The following is a 19,582-nucleotide window of genomic DNA, read 5'->3' on the forward strand; positions in this document are numbered from 1 at the left end:
TTATACACATGTTATCGTCATCCAAACTATGAAAAATTAATACCGTTTAAAAGCTGAAGAATCATTCTACACTTTTTATCTTGTTTCGTGAAATTGACCCAAATTAAAATTTTAAACTTAAATATTCTTAACGAACTTAACATAAAATTATTAAACTTGACATTACTCAGCTAATATCTAGTTAACTGCTAATCTTAGAACAAAACTATATCTAACTTTATTGTAGATAATAATATAAGGAATAAAACGATATATAGAAATTTTGACTGCAATAAATAACAACGGAGATATGAAGGGTAATCCAAATCCTTGCAAATCGGATGTTTAAGGGGGGGTAGGGAGGGAAGCACAGAGGGGAGGGGTGGGGACTTTTGGGAAAATATACCTCTAGTTAGGTCCTAATCCTAACACTTGCGAAAATATCAGCTTGTCTCTAATTTTTCCCGACATAAAACCTTCTTTTCCTGGGATACTTGTATTTGTCTGATTCTCTACTTATCTTTTATTACTTCTCCCCCCTCCCTATTCCCAATGAGTGCCCCACTCCTGATTGTAGCACTTTTTTTTTTGTTTTTCGTTAAAATTCGGATCATGACTTTACCAGCTGTAAAGAAGTTTGGCTTCAATAAATATTTACTGAAAGGAAATCAAACGAGCATATGTACATGTGATGGATGTGAAATTTTTTTGGCAATTCATACCTCGACATGTAAGTTTATCATAAGGGGTAAAATGGCAGAGAGGGAGAAAGAGAGAAAGAAGACTATTTTCTGAGTAGACGTGAATTAAGAAAATTAATTCCTCACTGTGAAGTATGTACTCACACCATGAAGAAAAGTTGTGAGTGTTACTGTTTCTTCAAATAATTCTGCCATTTGGAACATGCCAAATCTCTTAAACGAAATACGAAATCCATAAGAGGTAGCATTATCTATGCGGGAAATACAGGGACTGTCCCAACAGCGCTCTCTACGCTGCTGGTTGAACAAGGGGGAACACGAACGGGCTGGTAGCAAATATAAAATTCAAGGCACTTAAAAACTGACTGTATAGGATATCTATATCTATTTTCTGAAACAAGCGCATCCGCCTATCACCTATCTTTCTCAGTTCTATTTTTTTTTTTGCCAAGGGACTAATCATTGCACAAAGAGGAGAACGAAAAAGAACCCAGAAACGTTTGTAGCATAGTTCTCTCTTTATATCTCTTTGGCCAAGTAACGTTTCACAACCATGTTTCACGAAAACGTTGCATTAAAATTCAGCCTTGAAATTTTACTCTTATCATGCCCAAAGAAGTTTCACTTCAAAGCTAACCTGTTTAGATGTCGACGCTTCCGATTCTGGAAGCAGATGGGTGAAGATGATCTCTTTTTTAACAAGTGGAAATGGTTTGAGCGAAGTTGTGTTTACATTTTATTAAAAATATGACTTTGCCTCATACAGGCACAATACAATAAGACCAAGTTGTGTACCCATGCAAGAAACCATGGTAAAGAAAAAAACAGTAAATTTTCACAATGGTAAACATAACCCTTGTCCTTTGTCTCAAAGGGCCCCACTTAAACCTAACCATCTCTATTTTAATACATATCTGCACATCGAGACCTCGATTATAATTTTATATATACGTACCCACAGAAGTAATTTTTACTATAAATTACTTTTACTGTCGAAAAAGACAGTCCATGATATTGCAAATATAGATCTAAACTTTTTTATGAAAGTAATGAAAATTATCTTCAACCATAATCTGGTGAAAATTTTAAAATAAAAATCCTTTTTTCAGTAAGGAATTCCAATAATGATTATTGTTCATGCTTTGCAGATCAAGGATGTTAAATCAAACTGTACCTAAATATTATCTACGAAACATTGCAACATTAAAAATAATATTTGCTCACAATACATCAAAATAGCTCACTCAACGTGATTCAACCTGCAATTGTTTTAAGTCAGGCACAAATATAAACATGGAACTAAGCATGGAAAATATTTTGGTAGATAGGCAAAAAGGAAAAGAAAGATTTGTAAATGGCATTTAGGGCAGTGAAATTTTTACTTCAAGTATATTTATTTATAACTCCAGTTTGTGCAATAAAATGTTGTTGTTTTTTTGTATGACTGTTGCATAATTTTTTTTAGTTACATACCATTATATTTATATTTATTTATATTTATTTATTTATAAATTGTGACATGCACACCAACACTCTGAGGAGAGATTACAGGGGTGTGCACGGTACAAAAAAAAACACAATACACAAAAGAGACCACAGAAAAAGGACACAAAACAAAAAAAAAATAAACAAAAAATATTATTAAATTTAAAAATACAGAAAATTAGTGGATTAAGAATACACAGTTAATTGAATTGGCTGAAAGTGCTACTAAAATAATTTACTATTTGGTTAAGCTTTTTACTGTTGGGTCTAAACTATTATAATTTCTTATTAATTTAAAAATATCATTATTTCTCTTGATTGTACACAAAGTAGACGTAAGTCGACTATGATACTGGGGGACTCTTAAACCAGTATTATCTAAGATGGATTTACAATTGATTTTAGAAGAATAACAATTGGAAATAAAAAGATGGTCAAAGAGGGCACGCCGATCAAAAAGTGACGTTAATTTAAGAGGGGGAAATGATTTTTGAGTAATAAGTTTAATACATTTGTTTTGAATATTTTCAATTTTATCAATATCAGATGAATTAATGTTGTTCCATATTACTGAACAATATTCTAGTTTTGACCTAATAAGTGCTAAGAAAAGAGAAATAATGGAATCTGAATTAGTGGCATGGTAAGTAATATATTTAATTAGAGCAAGTGTTTTTCGAGAACTAGAAATTAAAAAATCTACACGTTGATGAAAAAATAATTTGGACTCAAGAATAATTCCAAGATCTTTTAAAGCAGTCGTTTTTGGAATTAAATTCTCTAATTTGTACTCATAGTTTATAGGAAAATATTTCCTGGTAAAGGAAATTATTTTTGTTTTATCATGATTAAGACGGACAAGATTTGATTTGCACCAAAGATTAACTGCCCTGATGTCCATTTGCAATAAAATGCAATCATTGACTGAGATGATTTTTCTACAGATTTTAAGATCATCTGCAAACAGAACACCAGTAGAGTGGGACAAGACATGTGTGATATCATCTATATATAGATTAAAAAGTAAAGGAGATAAAGTACCGCCCTGAGGAACACCAGAACAGGCATTGTGAAGAGTTGAATTACTGTTGTTAATAGAGACAAAGAAACTTCTGTTACTGAGGTAACTCGAAAACCAATTAACAAAGTTGTCAGATAAACCAAAATTGGATAGTTTAACAAGTAGAAGTGGATGACTAACAGATTCGAAAGCTTTGGCTAGATCAAAGTAACAGGCATCAACCTGGCCCCTGTTAGTGACTTCATAGTGTAGACATTCCAATTCTAAAGCCATGTTGATTTACCAAGAGTCTATTTTTTAAGGGAAAGTTGATAATTTTGAATATAATTTTTTCAAAGATTTTAGAAAAGCCATTTAATAGAGATATAGGTCGATAGTTTGATACCTATAATTTAGAACCACTTTTGTGAATCGGGATAACTTTGGGAATTTTCCATACATCAGGAAATACTTGAGTTTTTAAACTCATGTTAAATAAGTGAGTTAAAAGAGGAACTAAATGATAACAGCCTTTTCAATATGAAATTTGGTATCCCGTCGGGACCCATTGACATAGATGTTTTTAAAGTCTTGATGCCCCAAAGTACTAGACTTTCAGATATTATAGGAACATAAATTGTGTCATGTGATAAAGATGAACAGGAAACGTTATCTTTAAAATATTTGTGCAATGGGAGTGCATGACTTGATGTAAGTTTTTGGACATACGCCATTGCTAAGCAATGGCGTATGTCCAAAAACTTACATCAAGTCATGAACAGGAAACATTGTTTGTGTGAGTTGGTGGCACATAAACACTAGAAAAATAATCCGCAAGCGTATTAGAAACACTACCGTTAACTTCAAGAGATAGATTATCATAATATCCATGTTTCATTATTTTTACAAAGCGCCAGAATTTCTTCGGGTTATTCTTGATATTATTATTAATTGCTCTTAACCAATTGATTTTATCACGTTTGATTAAGTGCTTGGCCTGTTTACGAAAAAATTAGAATTTAGAGAAATAGAATGAATTACAGTTTCTTTTATAAAGTTTGTGAAAATGCTTCTTGGACTTCAGAGCTAGAATTAGATCTTTTGAAAACCAGGTTGGGTAGGGATGAGATTGCATGGTGAATTGTGATAAAACCAAAATAACACAAAAAAGCATGTCATATAACATAAAAATTTAAGTTAATACGTCTTTCAAGCACCAAAATGCATTAGTATGTACTTCTAATCGAAACTCAACTCAGACTATAAAAATGTAATCTTTTAATACATTAAATTCAATAAATGTAAATTTTTTAGCATTAATTTAGTACCAAAATGTATGTACTAGATAGGTTGGAAATAATTTGTTCTTTTTATTACAACTGATATTAGTAACTAATTAAATTTACCTAATAGAATTCGTACAGTTTTTAAAATGCACATATACTTGCTGATTTAATTTTATTTTTCCCAGCAGTTTGGCATGCTTATTACAAATTATTATACACTGTAAAAGTGCATCATTTATCAGTCAAAATGATGCAGTTTTGGCAAAGTATCATCGAAGAAGAAGTGTCGTATTTGTCGAAAATGGTGCAAATAAACAGAGATAATGAAAGAATAAAAACGATAACACCGGAATCTTCCGTTTCAAAATGAAATTGGGCTAAAAATTAAACCATAAAATCTTGTCTCTATATATTAGCCTTATAATCCGGCAAACTTTCCTATTCACCTCAGCTGTGTACCTCAACTTGCTGGATTAAAGTTATTGTGTCTCATTTAATGTAAATTCAGCAGTCTAGTTGTGATATGATGTTGGCTTTGATAAGCCACTACCCAAGTCTTGGCAATTAAAAATGGGTGTTATATGGGGGAACTTTACTGTGTATTTTTAACCAGATCTGGTGTACATACCAGCTCTGCACGTCGTGTGTGTGTGTGTGTGTGTGTGCGCAGGATGGTTTCGCGGTGAAATATGAGGGAACTTTACCGTGTATGTTTAACCAGATCTAGTGTACGTGCTAGCTCTGCACGTCATGTATGTGTGTGTGTGTGTGCGTGCGTGCGTGCGTGCGTGCGTGCGCAGGATGGTTTCGCGGTGAAATATGAGGGAACTATACCGTGTATGTTCAACCAGATCTAGTGTACGTACCAGCTCTGCACGTCGTGTGTGCGTGCGCAGGATGGCTTCGCGGTGCGGATGCTGAACATGGGCGCGCGGCCGATGGCGTGCGTGGCCGAGCTGGCGCTGAAGCTGGCGCGCAAGTGCATCAGCGTGTTCGGGACGTGCTCCTTCGACGAGGAGCCCGCCGCCCGCACGCTTCGCACCGGCTGCGACGAGGAGACGGCCTCCGTCGCCGCGGGGAAGGACTTCGGCCTCGTGCGCACGAGCAGCGGCAAGGTAGGACCTCTCTCAACCTGCTGCGGTGCCCCCGTGCCGCCGGGGAGGGATAACCTTACTTTTGGCCGAGCATAATTCATTATCGTGCCCACTAGGGATATGCGAATCCTTGATTTTCAGTTCGGTTCGAATCCAATTCCAATCCCTTTAAAATATTTGAGATATGAATCCGATTCCGAATATTAATCACAGAATAATTAAAAATAACTGATTAATTTAAAAATAATCTGTGTTCTCTTTTTTCTAACTGTAACTACTGGCAATTATTTATTCCACTAAGATTGAAATGTTTATAATTTTGTGAACTAATAATAAACACTTTAAAATATGAAAACCAAAACATATACGATTCTCCAACTCAATCGTAATAAACTGCACGCCACAGGGAAATCTCAGTTTTATAAACGTTTCAGCAAACGAAACCTTTTTTTTTTTTTCCAATAAATAGCCAAGACGTTTTTTTCTTGTAGGTATGTAATTGTTTTTAGTTTATAGTTTGCTATACGACGAAATTCGTAATTATAGTTTAATCTCTCAAAATCTCGAAATTATTTTAATTTCACTGTGTTAATTATTTAATTTATATATCTTTCTTTGATACATCATATTATGAATACTTACGTAATAGTAGCCTAATTTTATTTTTCACTGCTAGTATTTTTGAGCCATATTAAACTAATTTATAACTTTTGTGAATATTTGTAATACTGTTCGAATCCATGTACTTACAACGATTCCGGGTTCGGGTAATTGTGGATTCGAACCGTACCCAAAAATATCGGGTACTCGCACATCCCAAGTGCCCACCACGCAAGTCTAATGACTGTCGATGTTGCTGTACCAACAGGAATTAAAGTATTTAGATGATTAGCAACCATATATGGTTCAGAACTAACATTCAGACCATCATGTTTATGAGCATTAGGATTTGTATTCTTATTCACTTTAGGAGGTTTAACAGGAATTTTATTATCTAATTCATCTATTGATATTACCCTTCATGATACTTATGTAGTAGCTCTTTTTTCCATTATGTATTATCTATAGGAGCAGTATTTGCTATCATAGCAGGTTTTATTCAATGATTCCCTTTATTTACAGGATTACCTAACTATAAATCCATTGTGATTAAAAATCCAATTTATTACAATATTTATTGGAGTAAATTTAAAATTCTTCCCTCAACACTTCTTAGGATTAGCAGGTATACCACGATGATATTCTGATTATCCAGATATATTTACATCATGAAATATTATTTCATCAATGTCACAATTTTAAATAAAATAAAAAAAAATTAATTAATTAATTAACAACACCAGAATTGATGAACGTCTCAATTCAGAAAAAAAATCAATTTTAAAGGTTTCAAAACTACGACTGACAACATAAGACACTGATTAAAAATATTTGCATCTAGCTTCATCTATAGTTGTCGAGAAAACAATTTTTGATCTTAGGAAGAATAGAATACTAATGCAGGATTTAGAATATACAATTTAGGAACTAACAACTTAGGCTTGAGTTGTTTGTCCACCCAGGTTCTCAGTCGTTTTCAGAGAAAGAAGAAATATCAAGTTATTATGATAATGGTATGAATACTTAAAAAAAAAAAAAAAAAAAAAAAAAACAGGACATGATAAAAACTAACAAAAAAAACTCAAAATTTTTGCATTGAACAAAATACGTGTCATAATTGGTAAGTTTTGCAGGAGATTGTAAAATTTGTATCTGAACTCTTTGCTATGGAAATTCTTATTTCTCTTTTAATTGGTAGTTGTGATAAATGATTAGTTAGTGTTACACTTTTTACTGCATCTGGTGCATGTAATTTTTGCTAATTTTGGTATGTTAAGAGTAAAAAAATCACAAAATATTGACATACATGGTTTTGCATGTACAACGACTTGTAGTTACACAGCTAAAATGTACTTTCAGCTAATTTGTAGCCTTCTTCTGCATGTCTAAACAAGCCTGTACAATAACTGTTAATATAACTTATAAGGCTTTGAACATGTAAAACTAGGTGATTTTTCAGAAAATAAGTTATTTAAGTGATTCATGTATGCAAATCCTTATTCTTGTGCAGATAAACTAAAAAAAAGGCTACATAAGCATGCCTTTTTCATAATAAATTAAACATAGCCTCAATGATAGTAATTCAAACTGTGAAACAAAATTTTCTGATTAGCTGTCAACTAAGCTTGTTAAATTCGAAACAATTATTTTATTTAATTAGGTGCAGTTTCTCCTGTTTTTTAATTTAAATGTTAAATTCAGACGTATTTATATTACCTCAAATTAATTGTTGGTATAATTACCAGACTTGGTATTTAAATGATTTATGTTTACATCTTTTGAGATATTGCATTTTGAAACTTTTTCTTTTAGAATAAAATTTTGAAATACCAAGGGCAGCATATTAATTTTATGAAAAACTAATATGAATTTAATCCTTTAACTATAGATATGTTTTTATGTATTAACATTTTATGTCATTATTTAAATAATTCTGTTTTTTTATGTAACATATATTGAGTGCCAGCTTTGCATTTTCAAAATATGAACAAGAACTTATTAGATAGATTAGCTAAAAGTGTTTCAACTGTTGTTGGGTATGTTACAAATTAATAAATATGTTAATAAATAAATAAAATGTACGTTTGTGATTGTATATTTGATACACTCAGTTTGCTGCAGTCCATAACTTTTAAAGAGAACAAAATACTGTTTTCTTTTTATACAAAATTATATTAGTTCATTTTTTTTGTTTTGTATATTTGACATTAGTAAGAGAGAATACCGTTTTTATAGGTAATTTTATCCTTAGTTAATATTGGAATGTTAGTTTTCGTTTTAATGAACACTAATGATGAATATAATGTATGGTTATATTATTGAATCATATTTATTATTATTTAAAAATTTATAATTCTGCTTTTATGATAACATTTTGTCATATTTAGTGTGGTGTATGCAATTTGCTCGCACTTTCTAATAGACAATAATTGTTGGCACACAGTTGTAGAGAGGTGTGTTTAAATAAATCTGGCCAACTGTAGGTCAAAAGAAAAAAATATATAAAGTTTTGCAGTGTGAATCTTGATTTCAACACATGGTACCAACATTGGTTTACCATTCACTTGACGAACTGTACATTCACCTGATGTAAAAAATACCATGTGTGTTTGTTTACAAATGGTACTACTACACCCACACGTTGTTAAAATGATTTAATGTTTGTTAGTTATTTAGGGTGGCCACACCGTGCAAAGTCAGGGAAAAGTTAGGGAAGTTGGAATTGGTCAGGGAAAGTCATGGAATGTACTTAAAATCCTGGAAAGAAAATGTAACAGAAATTCACCAGTAGTGGTAATTTGGGGATAAATTTTTTTTTGGATGGTGTTTTAGCGCATAGTGATACATACTATAAAATGGCATAATACAAGGTTCTGTGTTTTTTTTTTTAAATATAATTGTAGGCTAGCTATGGGAATGTTAGAAGCTGTATTTTCGCTATATATTTCAAAAAATTACAAAATAGGCAAATTATATATATGTATGTATGTATACGTATGTGTGTGTGTGTGTGTATATGTATATATGTATATATATATATATATATATATATATATATATATATATACTTTTTTTTTCATTCAGGGAAATTTGAAATTTTGATCATGTAAAGTCAGGGACAAGTCAAGGTGGTTTTATTGCAGAGATGTGTGGATCCTTGTCATTGGAAACTATTATCCAATATTGGAAATTCAGAATACTTCCTGCGTTGAAACACGGGAGTTGATCACCTCAGTAACGTGACAAACACACGAGCCCACGTCGCAGAGTTGTTTTGACAGTCGTGCGAGGGCCACGGCGTGTCCGGTGCGCAGGTGCTGTACTGCGGCAAGGCGGCCAGCCTGGGCATCAAGCAGGGCGGGCCGCGGGCGGGGAGGTGGGCGGAGCTGCCCCTCACCAAGTCCCCGAGGATCACGCACGTCGCCGTGGGCCACGAGGGGCTCCACGCGGCGCTGGTGGCCGAGGACGGGGCCGTGTTCTTCGCGGGGACCGCCCGCCGGGGCGAGGACGGCGACCAGAGTGAGCGTCCGTCCGTCCCACTTCTGCGAGCGTCGATGAGTTACTTCACGTGTGATTCGCCATTTATAATCAATTAATATTTTGCTATTCGTTACCAATAAAAACACTAAGTGGTACTGATTCACAAAAAAAAAATAATTAAAAAAAATATATTTATTGAGAAATTTCGAGTTTTTTCAGCAGCATAAATATTCGGAACACACAAAATAAATCTCTTATTTATTTTTGGGTTTGAAAAATGTACTAACATTGTAATGTGAAAATGAGTAACTAATAGCAGTAACAAAATTGAAAAGGAGAGAACTTTTTCAAAAATTTTTTGCACAAGATGTGGTGCAAACTTTGTGCTAAATAAATTACTTTCATTGAATTTAATATTAAAAATATTATGCATATTTCATTAGAGTTAAATTTTTTTTGAAAATGCTGGTAAGTTTTTTTATTTTAATTTCATTTCGGTACTTTGTGGTTCATTAGCTTGAATTTCGGTGTTATATGGTGTTATTTAGGTTTTATCGCAATTTGCCTTATAATCTTGTCCCTGTGTGTGGTGTATGACACTCACACTCACATTCACACTCACACTCACACACATTCCTCAACACATACACACACACACACTCATACACACACTCACTCAATCATTCACACTCACCAACTCACACACACACCCACCAACTCACACACCCACCAACTCACACACTTACCAACTCACACACTTACCAACTCACACACTCACCAACTCACACACCAACTCACACACCAACTCACACACTCACACTCACCAACTCACACACTCACCAACTCACACACTCACCAACTCACACACTCACCAACTCACACACCAACTCACACACTCACACACACTAACTCACACATATACTCACACACACTCACCAACTAACACACACACACCAACTCACACTCACACACACACACTAACTCACAAACACACACTCACCAACTCACACACATACACTCGCACACACTCACACTCACCAACTCACACACATACACTCGCACACACTCACAGTCACACTCACACTCACACACACACTCAGACGCGTGCAAGTTGTGTAACCGTGCCAGGCCGTGGGTTGCAGACAAGGCCCGCCGGCAGCCCAAGCCGGTGAAGCCCAAGAAGATGATGAAGGTGGAGGGGCAACAGGTGGTGTACGCGGCGTGCAACAACGGCACAACGGCCCTCGTCACCCGGGAGGGCGAGCTGCTCATGTTCGGCAAGGACACTGCCCACTGCGACGCCTCCACAGGTGCGCTTCCCCCATGTATATACAACCTCGCATTTTGGAATTTTAAAAAACTGCTAGCTCATGCAACAGAGCGTAGGCCTGTGCGAATACTAGTAGTTTTTTTTATGCTAGGTGAATATTAAATCAAAAGTTTTAAAATATTCGCAAAGTTGAATCAAATTATAAATATTGTTCTTGGCAAAACTGTGTTACACTTATTTTATCAAATACAGGATTGAAGTAAAAAAAAATAAAAAATTGTTTAAACATCTCTATTGTTTGAACTGATTAAGTAGTTAATCAAATGGGCTTTATATATAACATCACTAAAAAAATTATAAAATAACCATGCATAATATTAATCATTCATAAAAACCAAATGGAGTTTCTTCTTTTGATTTTTTTTTTAAGTGACCAACTTTCTTTAATTAACACGTAGAAAACACAAAAAAACATTAAAAATATGTTTTTATGAGCAAATCTTAGACTTTAGAGGTTTTAAAGCTTTGCAACATTAGACGTGAAGCTTTGCGTCAGAATTAAAGCTTTGCGTCAGAATTGAAGCTTCAAATAAAACGAATAGCAAATTTCTTGGTGAAGCCAAATTGAATATTAAAAAGAGTTTTGATATATTCGCTCAGTTGGAGCTTCAAAGAGGCCTAATGGACACTACAGAATTTGTTTTATGTATATAGTATGGTGTTGTCGCTTAAATACCATACAGGCAGTAGGGAGTTTGCAAGTACAGTAAACTCCCTATTATCCGCGCATGCTATGAAAAAATACAGCACATATGTAAATCTGAATTTTATTACAAGTGAGCAAATTTGAACTCTACTGACGAGTGTATTGTGTGCAGTATACAGTAAAATGCCACAGGCCTTCTCGGAACTCTCACAGTGTCTAATGAAGTCTCTGAGTACATACAGTCCTGTATCCTTGTTACGAAACAAGTACCGAGCACTTTTATGTTTACATTACTTAAATGTATTGTATGTTAATTATTTAGTAAAATACTAACATTTTATCATCATTTAAAAATGTTACTGTTATTTGTAACTTTTACTGTACGTACATGTTTAGAATTTTAAGTTGAAATTAATGTTTCCTTTTTTGTTTCCCATTTTCGGCTCTTTTGCGGATTATCCGCAATTTTTACCATCCGCGGTGGCCCTGCCACTTAATTTCGCAGATAATCCATATTTATGAATAATCTGATATTCAACTCAACACATTCAAATCTATTTCAAAGAAATGAAATAACGTTTGTGAGGCCGAGAAGATTCACAAGGGGAGCTGTTGCAGGCCAAGTGACGGACCTGAAGGAGCACCACATCACCCAGGTAGCGCTGGGCAAGGCCCACGCGGTGGCCCTCACCAACAAGGGCCACGTCTTCACCTTCGGCATCAACAACAAGGGGCAGTGCGGCCGCGACTTCGCCAGCCACGCCAAGGAAGGTGAGCGGGACATCCTGACGTTCCTGCTCCGAGGCAAGGGTGTGTTCACAGTTTCACGGAACCAGCTCGCTCCCCCTACTACAGTGTCACAGAACCAGCTCGCTCCCCCTACTACAGTGTCGCAGAACCAGCTCTCTCCCCCTACTACAGTGTCGCAGAACCAGCTCTCTCCCCCTACTACAGTGTCACAGAACCAGCTCTCTCCCCCTACTACAGTGTCACAGAACCAGCTCGCTCCCCCTACTACAGTGTCACAGAACCAGATCGCTCCCCCTACTTACACTGTGCCGTCCCCACGAACACACCTCTCCTTCCCATTTCCCCCCATCCCCCTGGTCACCAAGGAAAAAAAAAATTAATGTTAAATCCACATCAAAACCAATGCAAGCAAAACCCGGGTTGTGACGAAGATAGGCGTACAGTGCTACGATTCTGTTTACCCGAGAACGTTTTCAATAATTCACCATTTAGAGATCATAATACACACAGAGATGCAAAAACAAATTTCATTCTCTCTGGTGTTGAAATAAAATAATTTTTTTTAAAATCTAAATTAGTAATTTTCATAATGCAATAAAATCATTTGGGGGGGTTGGGAGTTCTGAACCAGTGTATACTGTCACGATCCACTTTCAGAGGGGGGAGAGAGTATCGTAGCTCTTTACATAGAAACAACTCGCTTGGCATCAACTAGTCTTAACTTCATAAAATACTTTACTGTACCTAGGATCATAGGTTCGTCATCCCGTACAGGATGTCTGGAGAGAGCTGAACTAAGGAGATTTTGCAAAATAACATAATACTTAATTAAAATTATTTTATTCTTAAAGTCAAATACTCAACATCATTTTAAAGAACATTTAAATAGCGGGATTACAATTTAAAACAATAATCTCTTTACTTCCTTAACGATTGAACGACCTTACAAGAGAGAGAATGAGAGAACTTCACTAAACACTTCCCTAGTCCTTCCGAATACCTCAAATCATAATTAATACTTAAAATTAAAACAAAGATAAGTCCATACTCACATTTTCCGAAAAGCCTTTCTTGATCGATTACTTAAAACTAACGTAGGGGCCTCTCCTGCCCTTAAAATCCGAACGAACATTACATTTTAAAAATTATAACTAAACGACTAGTGACGAGGGCCATTGCCTCCGCCCGAAAGCTTGAAGATGACTACATTATGACCTAACTTAAATTAAACGACTCGTGGCCTCTGGCGTCGGCCATAGCTTCCGCCCGAAAGCTTGAATTCCTACATCACGAACGAACTAACAACTCGTGACCACAGGTGAGACGCATAGCCTCCGCCTGAGTGAGCCCCGAGTCACCAATCACTTGCGCTTAAATTCGCGCGCCCTGCCGCGCCTAGCATAACAAAAGCTCGTTATTGAAGTCAAATTTACTAAACAACTAACTAGAACATCTGGGAAGACTACCCCCCCCCTCTACCCCGATGTGCAGGCCACACCGCGCGCCTTGTTACGACAGCGCGCCCCAGTAACTGCGGCCCGTGGCTGCGCCAGCGCGCGGCCAAACAAACAAACAAAATTCTGCAAGCCCGCAGCGCGCCGCGCCGGCCCCGTGCCCCAATTACATGGTCACGCCACTTGCGCTGACGAGTGAACAGAGCAGCCAGCCCAGAGTCCCGTCAGTAAAGTCCCTAAATTTGATTTCAACAACCCTGCAAAATTTCAACCCGCGACATAACCCTCCCCTCACAGAGCTCGAGCCCCATCGAGCTACCTCAAAATTACAAATTGTCTTTTTCCATTAAACCATAACTATAAATTCCTCATTTCACAAAAATAATAATTTTCTTAGTTCCTTGCTGTCTGAACATACATCTAAATTCTGCATAAGATTTATTTTAAAACAACAAGTATTCATAAAATTAAATGTAAAACTTTTATCTGGTTTGTTCTCACAGGAACCTTCAGAGGCTCGAGTTCTCAATTCTAAAAAAATTGTTCTGTTAGTGAAGCTCTCTTTACAAATTAAATTACTGTTCTTAGTTTCTCAGTATTCGTTAAACAATGTGCAAATTCTTGATAATTATTATTATTTTTTTTTTTTCAGTTTCCGTTTATTACCATACTTCTTTCGTTCTTCAAAAAAAATTAAGTGTCCTTACAGTGTTTCAATTAATTAAACTCTTATCTCGTGAAGGTTGGTGCAACTCCTCGAAGTCAGTGTTGTCGAGAAGAGTAGCTCCCTGGGCTGGCCATCAGCAAACACCACTCAACTCCAACAGCTACTGGACTGGCTTCCAGGGCAGCTCACAACTTCTCCCCACATCTGCTTCGGAGTTGTGCCATCCTCATCACGAACAGATTACAATTCTGAAACATCATCAACAGGCATTACCATCACGCCTGACAAATACAAAACTAACTACTAAACTGCAATCGATGGGCAAGGATGCAAACACACAAAAAAATAAAATTAATTAATTCAACTGCTAACATAAAGTATCCCACCCTTAGCATAATCTAATCAGGCAAATTATTTCATCGGAAAAACTTAAGGAGGGGAAACATGACCTCCAATGATTTTCCCTAACTCTTGAGTCTTGATCTTCTCTATACAGCAAATAGTCCCCACGAAGTAACTGGGTTGAAGGTCAGTTCACATGACCCACCCATAACCTCTTCTACTCTTCTTTTCTTCTGGGGGCAACCACAATGCCCACCAATCTCTCTCCATGGTGCCGAACCAGCTATCCCATGAGAGTAAACAACGTAGTCAATAGAAGCGCAGAGGGGAAACACCAATCTCTGGCTTGTCGAGTCATAAAACTGCTTTATCTTCTTCTTCTTCTTCTTCTTCTTCTGAGTAAAACATCTGATTAATCTTGCTACTATTCTTCCCAACAATAAAAAAAAAAGTTCATCAGGTATCTTCATGAAAAAACATTCTAACTAATACTTAATAAGTCTTCTTTTTCTTCTTTTTTTTCTGTTAGATGTAATAGAAGGCCATGTTAGGGAGGTTATAGGGAAAAAGAGTGGCCAATTCCCACCCCATCACCCACCTAGATCATGACTAATTAATTTTTAAACTTTCTATTTCAAACAAATTAAAAAAAAACATTTTTTTTTATTCAAACTTTTAAACTATAATTACTTTTACTTCATAACCTCAAAAGCTAATCAATAATTCTAAATGAAATTGTGATTTACTGCATCCTTGTTCCATCCGATCTGTTTGTTTATAACCTTTCTTGTAAAGTATAAAATTTTCAAACATTACTAATTCAAAAAAAAGTAAATTCTGGTATCCTTCGAGTTACAATTAAATTTACTATTTCTTAGCTTGAAATAATTTAAGTTTTCAGAACTATTTCATTGTCTAATTCACAACACTTAAAAATCAACTCAAAACAACAAATCATCAAAATCAATAAGATCATCTGACCTACCTATCAGTACTGTGAACTTGAACTGTTCGTACACATTTATAATAAGCTATTGTATTTAAATTCCAACCTAAATAAGGTTTAAAAAAAAAACTACTAATCCCTCTGTAAATTAAGAAAATTAACTTTAAAAATTAAACTTAAGGTATTAGTTCTTTTTGACAGCTACCACAACTCACTAGTTCCATTACATTACTATAACCTAAAAAGTTCTGTAAATAATGTTTATAACAAAAAAAACTCCAGTTACTGTCTTCCATAAAAAAATAAAACTTTACATGACCTTATTAATCTCCACTTGTAAGTCCATGGCTGCCAGCTTTCTCTTCTCTTGAATCTTCAGTCTTGGCTCTTGTTTCAGTGATCTTGTATCTTGTCTCTCGAACTCTTGTCATCTTGTAAACTGGACTGCTGCTCAGCTCATCTTAAGGAATCTGTAACAGTTTCAAAAATACATGTTAATTTAAATTACATAATTCCTGTTCTTTGGTCCTAAAAAAAAAATTGTATTATTAGTACACATTACCCTGAAACAACATTATTATTCATTGTTTATTACTTAAAAAAAATGCTTTACCATAAAATCCTTTTTTGTTCTTTTCATTAGGCCTATTTATTTTCCTTCTTCTTAATTAAATTCTGCTTCAAATGTTAATCCTAACTTAAGACCTACCATCTATTTATTATTCATTACCTACATTATTTATGTTACCCTAAAATTCCCATTTAAGTTTCTAATACTTCCTATCAAAGACATTCTTATAAAAAAAAAACTTTCTTATGACTCTTAACTTAACACAATAAACTAACTTTTACTCTAGACTTAACTTATTATTCATTCTTAGTTACTTACTTCCTATATGTAGACTTTAGTACTTACTTAAAAATTATTAACTATTTCTCTCTACCTCTTAATCTCTTTCAATTATTACAATAATAATGTTACCTTGCATCTTTAAACTTTCTTCTTTTCAATTAAATTAGACATCTCATAACAATAAAAATTCTGCCTATACTCTTCTTATGGGTGTCCAACCCAACAACAAAATTTCAAATTCTCAAGTTTCCTTATATTTAAATTATGCAATACAAATAACCTCTGTGGTGCCTGTACCCTTTTAGGCCTACCACCTTCTCCTCTCACATCATGACAACTCTTATTCCTCGGGGTCTGTATTCACTGTTACAAATCAAATATCTCAAAAAAATTAAGAACAAATTTATTATTTTAAGAAAACAAAAATTTACATTGAATTTACTATGGAGCCTGGAAATCTTAATGTCTCACAGCAGCTAACATGACTAAATCCCATGGAACCCCAGGTTTACCTAACCTGTGCCCAAAAATTTAAGCATACCAGGCTTTCCCTGCACTGGTTTTACAGCATCACACACTATTTAGGGCCCCTGATCTGCCATCAGTCCCAAGGAGTTTTCCCACAACCCCTCTCTACACAAGCGCCTACCGCATTCCTCTCAATTGGCTATCGGTTTTACGGCATTCTTTTGGGATCCGACCATCAAGTTAGGGCTAATCGAACATTAAACCTCCATACTTTCAAACTAATGTAAATCAATTAAATTTTCTCTGTAAATTCTAAAAATCAAAAAAAATTATTCCAACATGCCAAAGAAACTTCCAAAAAAAATTCATAATCTTATCTTCAAACCATTAAAATAAAAATAAATAGATTACTCTGTTTTCTCATTAATAACTGTAAACTGTCAACAAATATCATGTCGTAAATTTTAACTATGTTTACTGACTCTTAATCATAAAATCTCATTTGTCCTAATTAATAAACAACCGATTTCCTTAAAATCTCACTGTATCTCTCACACTCAAACTTCACTGGCTGAATATCTCAATAAATTCAAAAACAATTATCTAAACTCTTAAAGAAACTCCTCCCCAATTATTCAAATTACTTCACATTATTTTATTTCATTACTTAAAACACCTTACTCAAAAAAAATTAATTAATTATCTAGCTATCTTCCATTATTATTTATTTACCGAACAAAACTTTCTCCTAAATTAATTTAGTAAAATTCAATTTCACATTAGGCAAGTACACTAACTCTCTACAGCAATGTTTCTCATTTCCCTCCTTCCTAACTGAATCCAATCTTACTTAACCTCCAGGGAATTTACCTCACAAAATAACCAAAAATTTCACTGTAGTGCCTATCTGCTATAGGCCCACTACACAGCAAGGGACTCTAACCCCACCAACAAATTTCATTGAAATGGTACCCAATCCCATACAGGATAGCCACTTCGGTACTACCATGGGGAACTCCTGCCCCAAACTACTCACAACTCTCAGGATTCTCCTGACCCTTAATTCACGTAGATAGCCCATCTCCTATGGGTCTGCTCTACAATCCCTACTTCCCAGGGACACAACACCTCACCATTAGGGTCCCTCGCCCTAATGAAAACATTAATTTTCTCTGTTCCCTTGGAGTAAATTCCCTCTACACACAAAAACTATCCTTCCCACTTTTCTCAATGCTTATCGATTTTATAGTGTACCTCCTTATTACTGTTTACAAATCCCAAAAAAATATTTTTAAAACCGAGGTAGAATTTAACTAACAAAAACATAAACAACTTACAACGAAACACTTCTAGCCTATACATCATACCCTTCTTAAAATAAATTACTTACATACTGAAAGTTCCTCTTCTCCTAAAACACACGTAAATTTAAATTTATTTAACCAATAGTCTATTTTCTTATCGCTAAGTTACCGTACAGCTGATCAAAACAAGGTCACGGCCTGTCCACGTCTCCGTATGAGCGCGTGACGTCACCGTATTCCATCAGGTGCGCCAACCCTCGCTTGCGGTTCCTCTGTTCTCCGCTAGGTTTCAGCACCTCCCCGTCACGTGTTCATTCTGCCACGTCCACTGACGTGTCGTTCTGAAACAACTCTCAACATTTTTCTAATTAAAACAAAACATCACTATAAATTCTATAACTCTCTTTTAAATAAACTCTCATTTTCTCTTTAATTCCTTTCTAACGTTTATCCTTCCCTCGACTGATTTAATTCGTACGTCTCGTCTCCTACGCGCACGACAACAAAACAAACTTCACTTGAAAATAATTCCTATTTACGACAAAAAACTTTATTTTAAATTATAATTCTCTTAACCTACAATCTTAAAATGAACTTCAATTAAATTAAACCACTTGCATTATCTCTAATAAGCATTTAAATTATAACGTATTCTCCTCACGTAAAAATCCCTGATAAACTCAACGACTTAAAACAACTTATCACTATAAACTTTATCCTTACAAGTATACTCAAATAAACATCTGTTACGTCAAAAAAAAATCTCAAAGACTTCCTCCACTTAGATTAAATTCCGTAATCCTCTCCTCAAGTAAACTCTTAATAACCTGCTATCAGAAGCTGAAACTAACTTAATAATAAACATAAAAATCTACCTCTCTCTCTCTCCAGAAATAGAACCTACCCGGCGCCTCCACCATTTCTGTCACGATCCACTTTCAGAGGGGGGAGAGAGTATCGTAGCTCTTTACATAGAAACAACTCGCTTGGCATCAACTAGTCTTAACTTCATAAAATACTTTACTGTACCTAGGATCATAGGTTCGTCATCCCGTACAGGATGTCTGGAGAGAGCTGAACTAAGGAGATTTTGCAAAATAACATAATACTTAATTAAAATTATTTTATTCTTAAAGTCAAATACTCAACATCATTTTAAAGAACATTTAAATAGCGGGATTACAATTTAAAACAATA

The 19,582-nt window shown here is 35.1% G+C and overlaps 1 protein-coding gene across 4 annotated transcripts in view; it reads left to right on the top strand.

The window, feature by feature from the left end:
* The window catches only part of LOC134538847 (E3 ubiquitin-protein ligase MYCBP2), a 455,666-nt gene that overhangs the window by 22,942 nt on the left and 413,142 nt on the right, over window positions 1-19,582 (top strand). For all 4 annotated transcript variants that reach the window (XM_063380393.1, XM_063380394.1, XM_063380396.1 and 1 more), the window contains exons 8-11: window positions 5,348-5,566; window positions 9,460-9,664; window positions 10,768-10,935; window positions 12,220-12,372. In XM_063380393.1, the coding sequence (XP_063236463.1) occupies window positions 5,348-5,566; window positions 9,460-9,664; window positions 10,768-10,935; window positions 12,220-12,372 (745 nt within the window). The remainder of the gene's footprint in view (window positions 1-5,347; window positions 5,567-9,459; window positions 9,665-10,767; window positions 10,936-12,219; window positions 12,373-19,582) is intronic.

This window comes from Bacillus rossius, chromosome 14, assembly GCF_032445375.1.
Source record: "Bacillus rossius redtenbacheri isolate Brsri chromosome 14, Brsri_v3, whole genome shotgun sequence".
Classification (NCBI taxonomy): Eukaryota; Metazoa; Arthropoda; class Insecta; order Phasmatodea; family Bacillidae; genus Bacillus; species Bacillus rossius.